The 16,796-nt window shown below is 50.9% G+C and overlaps 1 protein-coding gene across 7 annotated transcripts in view; it reads left to right on the plus strand.

The window, feature by feature from the left end:
- The window catches only part of LOC115137733 (neprilysin-like), an 86,049-nt gene extending 82,332 nt beyond the window's left edge, over window positions 1-3,717 (plus strand). For all 7 annotated transcript variants that reach the window (XM_065024217.1, XM_065024220.1, XM_065024216.1 and 4 more), the window contains 2 exons: window positions 2,145-2,221; window positions 2,424-3,717. In XM_065024217.1, coding sequence (XP_064880289.1) covers window positions 2,145-2,221; window positions 2,424-2,523 — 177 coding nt within the window. In that variant the 3' untranslated portion in view covers window positions 2,524-3,717. The remainder of the gene's footprint in view (window positions 1-2,144; window positions 2,222-2,423) is intronic.
- The last annotated feature ends 13,079 nt before the right edge of the window (window positions 3,718-16,796 follow it).

A 16,796-nucleotide genomic window follows, 5' to 3' on the forward strand; every position in this document is an offset into this window, starting at 1 on the left:
TGCATGGATGGATGGATGGATGGATGGATGGATGGATGGATGGATGGATGGATGGATGGATGGATGGATAAGTGCATGGATGGATGGATGGATGGATAAGTGCATGGATGGATGGATGGACAAGTGCATGGATGGATGGATGGACAAGTGCATGGATGGATGGATGGACAAGTGCATGGATGGATGGATGGACAAGTGCATGGATGGATGGATAAGTGCATGGATGGATGGATAAGTGCATGGATGGATAAGTGCATGGATGGATGGATGGATAAGTGCATGGATGGATAAGTGCATGGATGGATGGATAAGTGCATGGATGGATGGATGGATGGATTGGGGCATGGATGGATGGATGGATTGGGGCATGGATGGATGGATGGATAAGTGCATGGATGGATGGATAAGTGCATGGATGGATGGATAAGTGCATGGATGGATGGATGGATGGATGGATGGATGGATGGATGGATGGATGGATAAGTGCATAGATGGATGGATGGATTGGGGCATGGATGGATGGATGGATTGGGGGATGGATGGATGGATAAGTGCATGGATGGATGGATAAGTGCATGGATGGATGGATAAGTGCATGGATGGATGGATGGATGGATGGATGGATGGATGGATAAGTGCATAGATGGATGGATGGATAAGTGCATAGATGGATGGATGGATAAGTGCATAGATGGATGGATAAGTGCATAGATGGATGGATAAGTGCATGGATGGATGGATAAGTGCATGGATGGATGGATGGATAAGTGCATGGATGGATAAGGGGATGGATGGATGGATAAGGGGATGGATGGATGGATAAGTGCATGGATGGATGGATAAGTGCATGGATGGATGGATAAGTGCATGGATGGATGGATAAGTGCATGGATGGATGGATGGATAAGTGCATGGATGGATGGATGGATAAGTGCATGGATGGATGGATGGATAAGTGCATGGATGGATGGATGGATAAGTGCATGGATGGATGGATGGATAAGTGCATGGATGGATGGATGGATAAGGGGATGGATGGATGGATAAGTGCATGGATGGATGGATAAGTGCATGGATAAGTGCATGGATGGATGGATGGATAAGTGCATGGATGGATGGATGGATAAGTGCATGGATGGATGGATGGATGGATAAGTGCATGGATGGATGGATAAGTGCATGGATGGATGGATAAGTGCATGGATGGATGGATAAGTACATGGATGGATGGATAAGTGCATGGATTGATGGATGGATAAGTGCATGGATGGATGGATGGATAAGTGCATGGATGGATGGATGGATAAGTGCATGGATGGATGGATGGATAAGTGCATGGATGGATGGATGGATTGGGGCATGGATGGATGGATGGATAAGTGCATGGATGGATGGATTGGGGCATGGATGGATGGATGGATAAGTGCATGGATGGATGGATAAGTGCATGGATGGATGGATAAGTGCATGGATGGATGGATAAGTGCATGGATGGATGGATGGATAAGTGCATGGATGGATGGATGGATAAGTGCATGGATGGATGGATGGATAAGTGCATGGATGGATGGATGGATAAGTGCATGGATGGATGGATGGATAAGTGCATGGATGGATGGATGGATGGATAAGTGCATGGATGGATGGATGGATGGATGGATGGATGGATGGATGGATGGATGGATGGATGGATAAGGGGATGGATGGATGGATAAGTGCATGGATGGATGGATAAGTGCATGGATAAGTGCATGGATGGATGGATAAGTGCATGGATGGATGGATGGATGGATAAGGGGATGGATGTATGGATAAGTGCATAGATGGATGGATGGATAAGTGCATGGATGGATGGATAAGTGCATGGATGGATGGATGGATAAGGGGATGGATGGATGGATAAGTGCATGGATGGATGGATAAGTGCATGGATGGATGGATAAGTGGATGGATGGATGGATGGACAAGGGGATGGATGGATGGATGGATAAGTGCATAGATGGATGGATGGATAAGTGCATGGATGGATGGATAAGTGCATGGATGGATGGATAAGTGCATGGATGGATGGATAAGTGCATGGATGGATGGATGGATAAGGGGATGGATGTCACGCCCTATCACACTCCTGTCTCTTCCTCCAGGTGTGGTGTGGAACACATAGGCCACAACAAGCTGTCAACTCCATCAAAGTAGATGTACACAGTCCAGGGAAGTTCAGGTACGATCTCTCATTCCTCTCCTGTATCACTTCCTCTTCCACTAACCCCATCTCTCCTCATATTAACTCTTTGTGGCCCTCCGTGTCTCTGGTTTACCTTATTTCTCTGGTTTACCTTAGTGTGATTTAGACCTGGGACACCAGGTGTGGGGGTTGCCTTGTCATTCTGGCCACTGATGACCATTTCCTGTTTCCTGTTCAGGGTCCTGGGGTCCCTCCAGAACTTCCCTGAGTTTGCCAAGGCCTTCAACTGTCCCAAGAACAGCTACATGGTGCCAGACAGTATCTGCCGAGTCTGGTGATACTGTAGTCTTGACACTAGCCTACCCTGAGGCTGGTAGGGGGTGAGAGGTGGGCTTGTGTCCTCTTTCCCTTCCTAACCACCTCACCTTTCCCCCTGACTGTTAGAGCACTAGTCTGGAACAGGGGTATGTTCTATGTTCCCTGCAGGGTGGACCAGGACTGCTACACTGACTGTACAGAACAAACATATTCAATGGACTACAGAGTGCTGTTCATAGCCAGCTCCCAGACTCTTCACCAGATCAGCAGGGTCACTGCTTTCCACGGGATACAGTCACGTCAATTCAATCTTTTTTTTTTTGTGTTTGAAAATGTACTTTTCAATTCTACTTTTTTCCCCCGCTGCATTTCAATCATGACAAAATGTTTTTGTTGTTGTTGTATACAAAATGTTGTTGTTGTTGTATACAAAATGTGAGACTAATGTGAGCATCTTGAACAACAGACAAATATCCACTTATTCTAAACTGCAGCTCTGTTTGTCCAAAATGCTATTTGTTTTACACTATGAGGTGGGCCTCAATATAAACCAAAAATATACTGTGTAATCAATACATTATAGATGAATATATATTGACAGTAATCAGTAGTCACACTTGGGGGGGGGGGGGGAGATTCTATTTGATTGTATATTTAAGACAACCACATTTTATTTTACTGAATATACACCAATGAGTATAACAATAATTTCATGTTTTTTCTGTATATGTTAATGTCTCTAAATGGATGCCAACTATGTCTATAAGCACCAAACACTTACGTTGTTGCCTTGGAAACAGTTGGGCGACTTAGCTGGTCAGGAAATGACATACATCAAACATATTGCTATTTTTATTTTACAGCAAGAATGTGACCTTGATTCAAACTGCTCTGTCCAGCAGAGGAGGCTGGTGGGAGGAGCTATAGCAGGACGGTCTCATTACAGTGGCTGGAATGGAAGCAATGGAATGGTACCAAACAAATGGAAGCAATGGAATGGTACCGAACCAATGGAAGCAATGGAATGGTACCAAACCAATGGAACCAATGGAATGGTACCAAACCAATGGAACCAATGGAATGGTACCAAACCAATGGAACCAATGGAATGGTACCAAACCAATGGAACCAATGGAATGGTACCAAACCAATGGAACCAATGGAATGGTACCAAACCAATGGAACCAATGAAATGGTACCAAACCAATGGAACGGTACCAAACCAATGGAACCAATGGAATGGTACCGAACCAATGGAATGGTACCGAACCAATGGAACCAATGGAATGGTACCGAACCAATGGAACCAATGGAATGGTACCGAACCAATGGAACCAATGGAATGGTACCGAACCAATGGAACCAATGGAATGGTACCGAACCAATGGAACCAATGGACTGGTACCGAACCAATGGAACCAATGGACTGGTACCGAACCAATGGAACCAATGGACTGGTACCGAACCAATGGAACCAATGGACTGGTACCGAACCAATGGAACCAATGGACTGGTACCGAACCAATGGAACCAATGGACTGGTACCGAACCAATGGACTGGTACCGAACCAATGGAACCAATGGAATGGTACCGAACCAATGGAACCAATGGAATGGTACCGAACCAATGGAACCAATGGAATGGTACCGAACCAATGGAACCAATGGAATGGTACCGAACCAATGGAATGGTACCGAACCAATGGAATGGTACCAAACCAATGGAATGGTACCAAACCAATGGAACCAGCGCGTTTCACTCTGTTTCTTTGAATTCCATTCCAACCATAACAATGAGCCCGTCCTCTTATAGGTACTTCCACCAGCCTCCTCTGGTGTTCAGTATGTGTGTGTTTTTGTCTTTTTGATGTGTGTGTTTTTTTATCCGGATGTAACCACTACATTTTTCAACAAACTGATGAAGCCTTGCATGAACCATGGTGCTACTGCTGTTTTGTGTGTGTGTGTGTGGGGGGCTGAGGAAGTCAGGTTTGTAGCTGGGTCCCCCCCACACACACACACACTGTTTACGCCAAAGATTTTTAAGTCTGAAATATTTTCCTGACTTAAAAATGTGCCACAAATAACCTCTTCTTTCTCCTGCTCTTTATAATTGTTTTCACACACAAACACGGGAAACAAAACATGTTGTCCTTGTTGATGTTCAGAATTATCACGGTGTGTTTAAGGTACAGAAGTAACTAAGTGTTAAGTTTTTGTCTCTTTTATTCCCTTCTGGGAGAAGCAGATGTAATAGTTGCGCCTGATAAGCTGTTTGGTAAGTCCTGGTTTGAAACACATCCTTTTAGATCCTCTATCTAAGGGGAAAGGAGGATCAGTCCACAATGTGTCATGGGACTCAAAACATACCATTTCTCAAAAATGCCACCTGTTTATGTTGCCATGTTTTCTGTGTGTATGTTTTCCCTCCTACACATATACACACAACCATCTCACCTGTAGAAGGATAGACGGATATACCTCAGTTGCCTGTATTTACATACTTTGTAATAAAAAAAATCCTTAAAGAGAATGTGGTATGTTTCAGACGTATTCTTTGTGTAGGTAGAGTACATGCTAGAGATATGAGAGGGTGTGTCATTGTGCCTCCAGGGTCTATCTGAGATGACAACCAGTGGATGGATGTGTGCAGCCAGGCAACAGTTTTCCTGGGCTTTTTCCTAATTGCTGAGACAACCCAGCTCTGTGAGATCCAACTATGCTCTTTTCTATATGTCAATGTGCTACTACCTCATGTGTTTGGTTGAGGAGGTCCTATATGATTTAAAGCAGAGCTACTTCTTCCTTCCCTGGGGCGGGCTGGCTCTCATCCACCTCTTCTGGTTGGTTTTGAGCTGGCAAACCAGGTGTGTGTGTACAGAGCCCTTAGCCAATCAGTGACATTTAGTTCGTGAACCAAACATGTCAGGAAGGGACAAACAGAATCCAGCAGGACTGTGACTTCAAGAAGTCATTCCTCAACTGAACACACAAACTGTTATACCATCCCATTTTGCCAACAGTCACAATAAGAGCGACGTGTTATACCATCCCATTTTGCCAACAGTCACAATAAGAGCGCCGTGTTATACCATCCCATTTTGCCAACAGTCACAATAAGTGCGGTGTGTTATACCATCCCATTTTGCCAACAGTCACAATAAGAGCGCCGTGTTATACCATCCCATTTTGCCAACAGTCACAATAAGTGCGGTGTGTTATACCATCCCATTTTGCCAACAGTCACAATAAGTGCGGTGTGTTATACCATCCCATTTTGCCAACAGTCACAATAAGAGCGCCGTGTTATACCATCCCATTTTGCCAACAGTCACAATAAGAGCGCCGTGTTATACCATCCCATTTTGCCAACAGTCACAATAAGAGCGACGTGTTATACCATCCCATTTTGCCAACAGTCACAATAAGAGCAACGTGTTATACCATCCCATTTTGCCAACAGTCACAATAAGTGCGACGTGTTATACCATCCCATTTTGCCAACAGTCACAATAAGAGCGACGTGTTATACCATCCCATTTTGCCAACAGTCACAATAAGTGCGATGTGTTATACCATCCCATTTTGCCAACAGTCACAATAAGATTTTGCCAACAGTCACAATGTTATACCATCCCATTTTGCCAACAGTCACAATAAGAGCGACGTGTTATACCATCCCATTTTGCCAACAGTCACAATAAGAGTCACAATAAGAGCGACGTGTTATACCATCCCATTTTGCCAACATGTGTTATACCATCCCATTTTGCCAACAGTCACAATAAGTGCGACGTGTTATACCATCCCATTTTGCCAACAGTCACAATAAGAGCAACAGTCACGTGTTATACCATCCCATTTTGCCAACAGTCACAATAAGAGCGATGTGTTATACCATCCCATTTTGCCAACAGTCACAATAAGAGCGACGTGTTATACCATCCCATTTTGCCAACAGTCACAATAAGTGCGATGTGTTATACCATCCCATTTTGCCAACAGTCACAATAAGAGCGCCGTGTTATACCATCCCATTTTGCCAACAGTCACAATAAGTGCGATGTGTTATACCATCCCATTTTGCCAACAGTCACAATAAGTGCGATGTGTTATACCATCCCATTTTGCCAACAGTCACAATAAGAGCGACGTGTTATACCATCCCATTTTGCCAACAGTCACAATAAGAGCGACGTGTTATACCATCCCATTTTGCCAACAGTCACAATAAGTGCGATGTGTTATACCATCCCATTTTGCCAACAGTCACAATAAGAGCGCCGTGTTATACCATCCCATTTTGCCAACAGTCACAATAAGTGCGATGTGTTATACCATCCCATTTTGCCAACAGTCACAATAAGTGCGATGTGTTATACCATCCCATTTTGCCAACAGTCACAATAAGAGCGCCGTGTTATACCATCCCATTTTGCCAACAGTCATAATAAGTGCGATGTGTTATACCATCCCATTTTGCCAACAGTCACAATAAGAGCGCCGTGTTATACCATCCCATTTTGCCAACAGTCACAATAAGAGCGACGTGTTATACCATCCCATTTTGCCAACAGTCACAATAAGAGCGCCGTGTTATACCATCCCATTTTGCCAACAGTCACAATAAGAGCGATGTGTTATACCATCCCATTTTGCCAACAGTCACAATAAGAGCGACGTGTTATACCATCCCATTTTGCCAACAGTCACAATAAGAGTGATGTGTTATACCATTGACCTAAGTCATTGGTTTTGGCTTGATTGTGACATAAGTTGATCATTTAAGTCCCAGGGAGAGTAATGACTTTAGGACGATGTCTCTCCACAACTCAAGTTGTTCCCCATTGACACTAGGTGAGTGTTTTCAGGGTGTTTTGGCTGCAGTTACAATACCTATCCAGGCGTGGTAAGATCTGGCATGCGTCAGCAACACCTGGGCAGAGGAACGCGCCCTCCCTCCCCTGAGCCTGGTTGGTGGAGAGAGTATCTGCGGTATCTTAATGGCCACCCCGGGGACATGTTAAATATACCCCACACTGTCCTGCACCTGATTAGAAGCACATTTGTTGGCACTCAGGAGACAGCCTGCAGAGAGAGATACTGACACATGAGAGGGAGAGAGAGAGGCTTACTGAGAGGGGGAGAGAGGCTTACTGAGAGGGAGAGGCTTACTGAGAGGGAGAGAGAGGGGCTTACTGAGAGGGAGAGAGAGGGGCTTACTGAGAGGGAGAGAGAGGCTTACTGAGAGGGAGAGAGAGAGGCTTACTGAGAGGGAGAGAGAGAGAGGCTTACTGAGAGGGAGGGAGAGAGAGGCTTACTGAGAGAGAGGCTTACTGAGAGGGAGGCTTACTGAGAGGGAGGCTTACTGAGAGGGAGAGAGAGGCTTACTGAGAGGGAGAGAGAGAGGCTTACTGAGAGGGAGGCTTACTGAGAGGGAGAGGGAGAGGCTTACTGAGAGGGAGAGGGAGAGACTTACTGAGAGGGAGGGAGAGAGAGGCTTACTGAGAGGGAGGGAGAGAGAGGCTTACTGAGAGGGAGGGAGAGAGAGGCTTACTGAGAGGGAGGGAGAGAGAGGCTTACTGAGAGGGAGGGAGAGAGAGGCTTACTGAGAGAGAGAGAGAGGCTTACAGAGAGAGAGAGAGAGAGGCTTACTGAGAGGGAGAGAGAGAGGCTGAGAGAGAGAGAGAGAGAGAGAGGCTTACTGAGAGGGAGGGAGAGAGAGACTTACTGAGAGGGAGGGAGAGAGAGGCTTACTGAGAGGAGAGGGGGAGAGAGAGGCTTACTGAGAGGGAGAGAGAGAGGCTTACTGAGAGGGATAGAGAGAGGCTTACTGAGAGGGAGAGAGAGAGGCTTACTGAGAGAGGATTACTGAGAGGAGAGCGGGAGGGAGAGAGGTTACTGAGAGGAGAGCGGGAGGGAGAGAGGCTTACTGAGAGGGAGGGAGAGAGAGGCTTACTGAGAGGGAGGGAGAGAGAGGCTTACTGAGAGGGAGGGAGAGAGGCTTACTGAGAGGAGAGCGGGAGAGAGAGGCTTACTGAGAGGGAGGGAGAGAGAGAGGCTTACTGAGAGGAGAGGGGGAGAGAGATGCTTACTGAGAGGGAGAGAGAGAGGCTTACTGAGAGGGAGAGAGAGAGGCTTACTGAGAGAGGATTACTGAGAGGAGAGGGGGAGAGAGAGGCTTAGTGAGAGGGAGGGAGAGAGAGAGGCTTACTGAGAGGAGAGGGGGAGAGAGAGGCTTACTGAGAGGAGAGCGGGAGAGAGAGGCTTACTGAGAGAGGCTTACTGAGAGGAGAGGGAGAGAGAGAGGCTTACTAAGAGGGAGGGAGAGAGGCTTACTGAGAGGGAGGGAGAGAGAGGCTTACTAAGAGGGAGAGAGAGAGGCTTACTGAGAGGGAGGGAGGGAGAGAGAGGCTTACTGAGAGGGAGAGAGAGAGGCTTACTGAGAGGAGAGAGAGGCTTACTAAGAGGGAGAGAGAGAGGCTTACTGAGAGGGAGAGAGAGAGGCTTACTGAGAGGGAGAGAGAGAGGCTTACTGAGAGGGAGAGAGAGAGGCTTACTGAGAGGAGAGGGGGAGAGAGTGGCTTACTGAGAGGGAGGGAGAGAGTGGCTTACTGAGAGGGAGGGAGAGAGAGGCTTACTGAGAGGAGAGGGGGAGAGAGAGGCTTACTGAGAGGAGAGGGAGAGAGAGGCTTACTGAGAGGAGAGGGGGAGAGAGAGGCTTACTGAGAGGAGAGGGGGAGAGAGAGGCTTACTAAGAGGGAGGGAGAGAGGCTTACTGAGAGGGAGGGACAGAGAGGATTACTGAGAGGAGAGGGGGAGAGAGAGGCTTACTGAGAGGAGTGGGGGAGAGAGGCTTACTGAGAGGAGAGGGAGAGAGAGAGGCTTACTGAGAGAGGATTACTGAGAGGAGAGGGGGAGAGAGAGGCTTACTGAGAGAGGATTACTGAGAGGAGAGGGGGAGAGAGGGGCTTACTGAGAGGAGAGGGGGAGAGAGGCTTACTGAGAGGAGAGGGGGAGAGAGAGGCTTACTGAGAGGGAAGGAGAGAGAGGCTTACTGAGAGGGAGGGAGAGAGAGAGGCTTACTGAGAGAGAGGCTTACTGAGAGGGAGGGAGAGAGAGGCTTACTGAGAGAGGATTACTGAGAGGAGAGGGGGAGAGAGGCTTACTGAGAGAGGATTACTGAGAGGAGAGGGAGAGAGAGGCTTACTGAGAGGGAGGGAGAGAGAGGCTTACTGAGAGGGAGGGAGAGAGAGGCTTACTGAGAGGGAGGGAGAGAGAGGCTTACTGAGAGGGAGGGAGAGAGAGGCTTACTGAGAGGGAGGGAGAGAGAGGCTTACTGAGAGAGGATTACTGAGAGGAGAGGGGAGAGAGAGGCTTACTGAGAGGGAGGGATAGAGAGAGGCTTACTGAGAGGAGAGTGAGAGAGTGAGGCTTACTGAGAGAGGATTACTGAGAGGAGAGGGGGAGAGAGGCTTACTGAGAGGAGAGGGGGAGAGAGAGGCTTACTGAGAGAGGATTACTGAGAGGAGAGGGGGAGAGAGAGGCTTACTGAGAGGAGAGGGGGAGAGAGAGGCTTACTGAGAGGAGAGGGAGAGAGAGGCTTATTGAGAGGAGAGGGGGAGAGTGAGGCTTACTGAGAGGAGAGGGAGAGAGAGGCTTACTGAGAGGAGAGGGAGAGAGAGGCTTACTGAGAGAGGATTACTGAGAGGAGAGGGGGAGAGAGAGGCTTACTGAGAGGAGAGGGGGAGAGAGGGGCTTACTGAGAGGAGACTGGGGGAGGGAGAGAGGGCTTACTGAGAGGAGAGGGGGAGAGAGGGGCTTACTGAGAGGGAGGGAGAGAGAGGCTTACTGAGAGGAGAGGGGGGAGAGGGGCTTACTGAGAGAGAGGGGGGAGAGAGGCTTACTGAGAGAGAGGGGGAGAGTGAGGCTTACTGAGAGGAGAGGGAGAGAGAGAGGCTTACTGAGAGGGAGGGAGAGAGAGGCTTACTGAGAGGGGGGAGAGAGAGGCTTACTGAGAGGGAGGGAGAGAGAGGCTTACTTACTGAGAGGGGGGGAGAGAGAGGCTTACTGAGAGGAGAGGGGGAGAGAGAGGCTTACTGAGGGGAGGGAGAGAGAGGCTTACTGAGAGAGAGGGAGAGAGAGGCTTACTGAGAGAGGAGAGAGAGATTACTGAGAGGAGAGGGAGAGAGAGGCTTACTTAGAGGAGAGAGAGGAGGGAGAGAGAGAGGCTTACTGAGAGGGAGGGAGAGAGAGGCTTACTGAGAGGGAGGGAGGGAGAGAGGCTTACTGAGAGGGAGGGAGAGAGAGGCTTACTGAGAGGGGGAGAGAGAGGCTTACTGAGAGAGGATTACTGAGAGAGAGGGGAGAGAGAGGCTTACTGAGAGGAGAGCGGGAGAGATTGAGAGGCTTACTGAGAGGAGAGGGGGAGAGAGAGGCTTACTGAGAGGAGGGGGGAGAGAGAGACTTACTGAGAGGGAGGGAGAGAGAGGCTTACTGAGAGGGAGGGAGAGAGAGGCTTACTGAGAGGGAGGGAGAGAGGCTTACTGAGAGGGAGGGAGAGAGAGAGGCTTACTGAGAGGAGAGGGGGAGAGAGAGGCTTACTGAGAGGAGAGGGAGAGAGAGGCTTACTGAGAGAGGATTACTGAGAGGAGAGGGGGAGAGAGAGGCTTACTGAGAGGAGAGGGGGAGAGAGGCTTACTGAGAGGAGAGGGAGAGAGAGGCTTACTGAGAGGAGAGGGGGAGAGAGAGGCTTACTGAGAGGAGAGAGGGAGAGAGACGCTTACTGAGAGAGGATTACTGAGAGGAGAGGGGGAGAGAGGCTTACTGAGAGGAGAGGGGGAGAGAGAGGCTTACTGAGAGAGGATTACTGAGAGGAGAGGGGGAGAGAGAGGCTTACTGAGAGGAGAGGGAGAGAGAGGCTTACTGAGAGGAGAGGGAGAGAGAGAGAGGCTTACTGAGAGGGAGGGAGAGAGGCTTACTGAGAGGAGGAGAGAGGCTTACTGAGAGGAGAGGGAGAGAGAGGCTTACTGAGAGGAGAGGGAGAGAGAGGCTTACTGAGAGGAGAGGGGGAGAGAGGCTTACTGAGAGGAGAGGGAGAGAGAGGCTTACTGAGAGGAGAGGGGGAGAGAGAGGCTTACTGAGAGGGAGAGAGAGAGAGGCTTACTGAGAGGGAGGGAGAGAGGCTTACTGAGAGGAGAGCGGGAGATTACTGAGAGGAGAGGGGGAGAGAGAGGCTTACTGAGAGAGGGAGGGAGAGAGAGAGAGGCTTACTGAGAGAGAGAGGGAGAGAGGCTTACTGAGAGGGAGGGAGAGAGGCTTACTGAGAGGAGAGCGGGAGAGAGAGGCTTACTGAGAGGAGAGGGGAGAGAGAGGCTTACTGAGAGGAGAGGGGGAGAGAGAGGCTTACTGAGAGAGGGAGAGAGAGGCTTACTGAGAGGGGAGAGAGGCTTACTGGAGAGGGGAGAGAGAGAGGCTTACTGAGAGAGGATTACTGAGAGGAGAGGGGAGAGAGAGGCTTACTGAGAGGAGAGGGAGAGAGAGAGGCTTACTGAGAGGAGAGGGGGGAGAGAGGCTTACTGAGAGGAGAGGCTTACGGGAGAGAGAGGCTTGAGAGGGACTGAGAGAGGCTTACTGAGAGGAGAGGGGGAGAGAGAGGCTTACTGAGAGGGAGGGAGAGAGAGGCTTACTGAGAGGGAGGGAGAGAGAGGCTTACTGAGAGGAGAGGGGGAGAGAGAGGCTTACTGAGAGGAGAGGGGGAGAGAGAGGCTTACTGGAGAGGAGAGGGGGAGAGGATTACTGAGAGGCTTACTACTGAGAGAGAGGATTAGAGAGGAGGAGAGAGAGGCTTACTGAGAGGAGAGGGGGAGAGAGAGGCTTACTGAGAGAGGATTACTGAGAGGGAGGGAGAGAGAGGCTTACTGAGAGGGAGGGAGAGAGAGGCTTACTGAGAGGGAGAGGGGGAGAGAGAGGCTTACTGAGAGGAGAGGGAGAGAGAGGCTTACTGAGAGGGGGGAGAGAGAGGCTTACTGAGAGGAGAGGGGGGAGAGAGGCTTACTGAGAGGAGAGGGGGGGAGAGAGGCTTACTGAGAGGAGAGGGGGAGAGAGAGGCTTACTGAGAGGGAGGGAGAGAGGCTTACTGAGAGGGAGGGGAGAGAGGCTTTACTGAGAGGAGAGGGGAGAGAGAGAGGCTTACTGAGAGGAGAGGGGGAGAGAGGCTTACTGAGAGGAGAGGGGGAGAGAGAGGCTTACTGAGAGAGGATTACTGAGAGGAGAGCGGGAGAGAGAGGCTTACTGAGAGAGGATTACTGAGAGGAGAGGGGGAGAGAGAGGCTTACTGAGAGGAGAGGGAGAGAGAGGCTTACTGAGAGGAGAGGGGGAGAGAGAGGCTTACTGAGAGGGAGGGAGAGAGAGGCTTACTGAGAGGAGAGGGGGAGAGAGAGGCTTACTGAGAGGAGAGAGAGGCTTACTGAGAGGGAGGGAGAGAGAGGCTTACTGAGAGGAGAGGGAGAGGAGGCTTACTGAGAGGAGAGGGGAGAGAGACTGAGAGGGAGAGAGAGAGGATTACTGAGAGGAGAGGGGGAGAGAGAGGCTTACTGAGAGGGAGGGAGAGAGAGGCTTACTGAGAGAGGGAGAGAGAGGCTTACTGAGAGGGAGGGAGAGAGAGGCTTACTGAGAGGAGAGGGGAGAGAGAGGCTTACTGAGAGGGAGGGGGAGAGAGGCTTACTGAGAGGAGAGGAGGCTTACTGAGAGGAGAGGGGGAGAGAGAGGCTTACTGAGAGGGAGGGAGAGAGAGGCTTACTGAGAGGAGAGGGGGAGAGAGAGGCTTACTGAGAGAGAGGCTTACTGAGGAGGAGAGAGAGAGGCTTACTGAGAGGAGAGGGGGAGAGAGAGGCTTACTGAGACTGAGAGGAGAGGGGGAGAGAGAGGCTTACTGAGAGGAGAGGGAGAGAGAGGCTTACTGAGAGGAGAGAGAGAGGCTTACTGAGAGGGAGGGAGAGAGAGGCTTACTGAGAGGAGAGGGGGAGAGAGAGGCTTACTGAGAGGGAGGGAGAGAGGCTTACTGAGAGGAGAGGGGGAGAGAGAGGCTTACTGAGAGGAGAGGGGAGAGAGAGGCTTACTGAGAGGAGAGGGAGAGAGAGGCTTACTGAGAGAGGATTACTGAGAGGAGAGGGAGAGAGGCTTACTGAGAGGGGGAGAGAGAGGCTTACTGAGAGAGGAGGAGAGGGGGGGAGAGAGAGGCTTACTGAGAGGAGGGGAGAGAGAGAGGGCTTACTGAGAGGAGAGTGGGAGAGTGAGGCTTACTGAGAGGAGAGGGGGAGAGAGAGGCTTACTGAGAGGGAGAGAGAGAGAGGCTTACTGAGAGGGAGAGAGGGGAGAGAGGCTTACTGAGAGGAGAGGGGAGAGAGAGAGGCTTACTGAGAGAGAGGAGAGGGGAGAGAGAGGCTTACTGAGAGGAGAGGGGGGAGAGAGAGGCTTACTGAGAGGAGAGAGAGAGAGGCTTACTGAGAGGAGAGGGGGAGAGAGAGGCTTACTGAGAGGAGAGAGAGAGATTACTGAGGGAGGGGAGAGAGGCTTACTGAGAGGAGAGGGGAGAGAGAGGCTTACTGAGAGGAGAGGGGGAGAGAGAGGCTTACTGAGAGGAGAGAGAGAGGCTTACTGAGAGAGGGGGAGAGAGGCTTACTGAGAGGGAGAGGAGAGAGAGGCTTACTGAGAGGAGAGGGAGAGAGAGGCTTACTGAGAGAGAGAGGCTTACTGAGAGGAGAGGGGAGAGAGAGGCTTACTGGAGGGAGAGAGAGGGAGAGAGAGAGGGAGAGAGAGGCTTACTGAGAGGAGAGGGGAGAGAGGCTTACTGAGAGGGAGGGAGAGAGAGGCTTACTGAGAGGGAGAGGAGAGAGGCTTACTGAGAGGGAGGGAGAGAGAGGCTTACTGAGAGGATTACTGAGAGGAGAGGAGAGAGAGGCTTACTGAGAGGAGAGGGAGAGAGAGGCTTACTGGAGAGAGAGAGAGAGGCTTACTGAGAGGACTGAGAGGGAGGGGAGAGAGAGGCTTACTGAGAGGGGGAGAGAGAGGAGAGAGAGAGGATTACTGAGAGGAGAGGGGAGAGAGAGGCTTACTGAGAGGAGGGGGAGAGAGAGGCTTACTGAGAGAGGGACTGAGAGGAGAGGGGAGAGAGAGGCTTACTGAGAGGAGAGGGAGAGAGAGGCTTACTGAGAGGACTGAGAGGGAGAGAGAGGCTTACTGAGAGGAGAGGGGAGGGGGAGAGAGAGAGAGCTTACTGAGAGAGAGAGAGAGGCTTACTGAGAGAGGAGGCTTACTGAGAGGAGAGGGAGAGAGAGGCTTACTGAGAGGAGAGGGGGAGAGAGAGGCTTACTGAGAGGAGAGGGGGAGAGAGAGGCTTACTGAGAGGAGAGGGGGAGAGAGGCTTACTGAGAGGAGAGGGAGAGAGAGGCTTACTGAGAGGAGAGGGCTTACTGAGAGAGGCTTACTGAGAGAGGATTACTGAGAGGAGAGAGAGAGGCTTACTGAGAGGGAGGCTTACTGAGAGGGAGAGAGAGAGAGGATTACTGAGAGGAGAGGGGGAGAGAGGCTTACTGAGAGGAGAGGGAGAGAGAGGCTTACTGAGAGGAGAGGGGGAGAGAGAGGCTTACTGAGAGGAGAGGGGAGGAGAGGGGAGAGAGAGAGAGGCTTACTGAGAGGCTTACTGAGAGGGGGAGAGAGGCTTACTGAGAGAGGAGAGGGGGAGAGAGAGGCTTACTGAGAGGGAGAGAGAGAGAGGCTTACTGAGAGGGAGGAGAGAGAGGCTTACTGAGAGGAGAGGGAGAGAGAGGCTTACTGAGAGGAGAGGGGGAGAGAGAGGCTTACTGAGAGGGAGGGAGAGAGAGGCTTACTGAGAGGAGAGGGAGAGAGAGGCTTACTGAGAGAGGGGAGAGAGAGGCTTACTGAGAGGGAGGGGAGAGAGGCTTACTGAGAGGAGAGAGAGAGGGGAGAGAGAGAGAGGCTTACTGAGAGGAGAGAGAGAGGCTTACTGAGAGGGAGAGAGAGAGAGGCTTACTGAGAGGAGAGGGGGAGAGAGAGGCTTACTGAGAGGGAGAGAGAGGCTTACTGAGAGAGGAGACTGAGAGAGAGGCTTACTGAGAGGAGGGAGAGAGAGAGGCTTACTGAGAGGAGAGGGGGAGAGAGGCTTACTGAGAGGAGAGGGGGAGAGAGAGGCTTACTGAGAGGAGAGGGGAGAGAGAGGCTTACTGAGAGAGAGTGGGAGAGAGGCTTACTGAGAGAGGATTACTGAGAGGAGAGGGGGAGAGAGGCTTACTGAGAGGAGAGGGGGAGAGAGAGGCTTACTGAGAGGGAGGGAGAGAGAGGCTTACTGAGAGAGGGAGAGGAGAGGGGAGAGAGAGAGGCTTACTGAGAGGAGAGGGGAGAGAGGCTTACTGAGAGAGGATTAGAGAGGAGAGGGGAGAGAGGCTTACTGAGAGGAGAGGGAGAGAGAGGCTTACTGAGAGAGGATTACTGAGAGGAGAGGGGGAGAGAGGCTTACTGAGAGGAGAGGGGGAGAGAGAGGCTTACTGAGAGGAGAGGGGGAGAGAGAGGCTTACTGAGAGGGGGAGAGGAGGGAGAGAGGCTTACTGAGAGAGAGAGGCTTACTGAGAGGAGAGGGGGAGAGAGAGGCTTACTGAGAGAGCTTACTGAGGAGAGGGGAGAGAGGCTTACTGAGAGGCTTAGAGAGGAGAGGGGAGAGAGAGGCTTACTGAGAGGAGAGGGGAGAGAGAGGCTTACTGAGAGGGAGAGAGAGAGAGGCTTACTGAGAGAGGGGGGGAGAGAGGCTTACTGAGAGAGGATTACTGAGAGGAGAGGGGGAGAGAGGCTTACTGGAGAAGATTACTGAGAGGAGAGGGGGGAGAGAGGCTTACTGAGAGGGAGGGAGAGGAGGAGAGAGAGGCTTACTGAGAGGAGAGGGGGAGAGAGAGGCTTACTGAGAGAGAGAGGAGAGGGGGAGAGAGAGGCTTACTGAGAGGGAGGAGAGGGGAGAGAGGATTACTGAGAGGAGAGGGGGAGAGAGAGGCTTACTGAGAGGAGAGGGGGAGAGAGAGGCTTACTGAGAGAGGATTACTGAGAGGAGAGGGGGAGAGAGAGGCTTACTGAGAGGAGAGGGAGAGAGAGGCTTACTGAGAGGAGAGGGGGAGAGAGAGGCTTACTGAGAGGAGAGGGAGAGAGAGGCTTACTGAGAGGAGGGGAGAGAGAGGCTTACTGAGAGGAGAGGGGGAGAGAGAGGCTTACTGAGAGGAGAGGGAGA

This window comes from Oncorhynchus nerka, linkage group LG11 (assembly GCF_034236695.1).
Source record: "Oncorhynchus nerka isolate Pitt River linkage group LG11, Oner_Uvic_2.0, whole genome shotgun sequence".
NCBI classification, from domain to species: Eukaryota; Metazoa; Chordata; class Actinopteri; order Salmoniformes; family Salmonidae; genus Oncorhynchus; species Oncorhynchus nerka.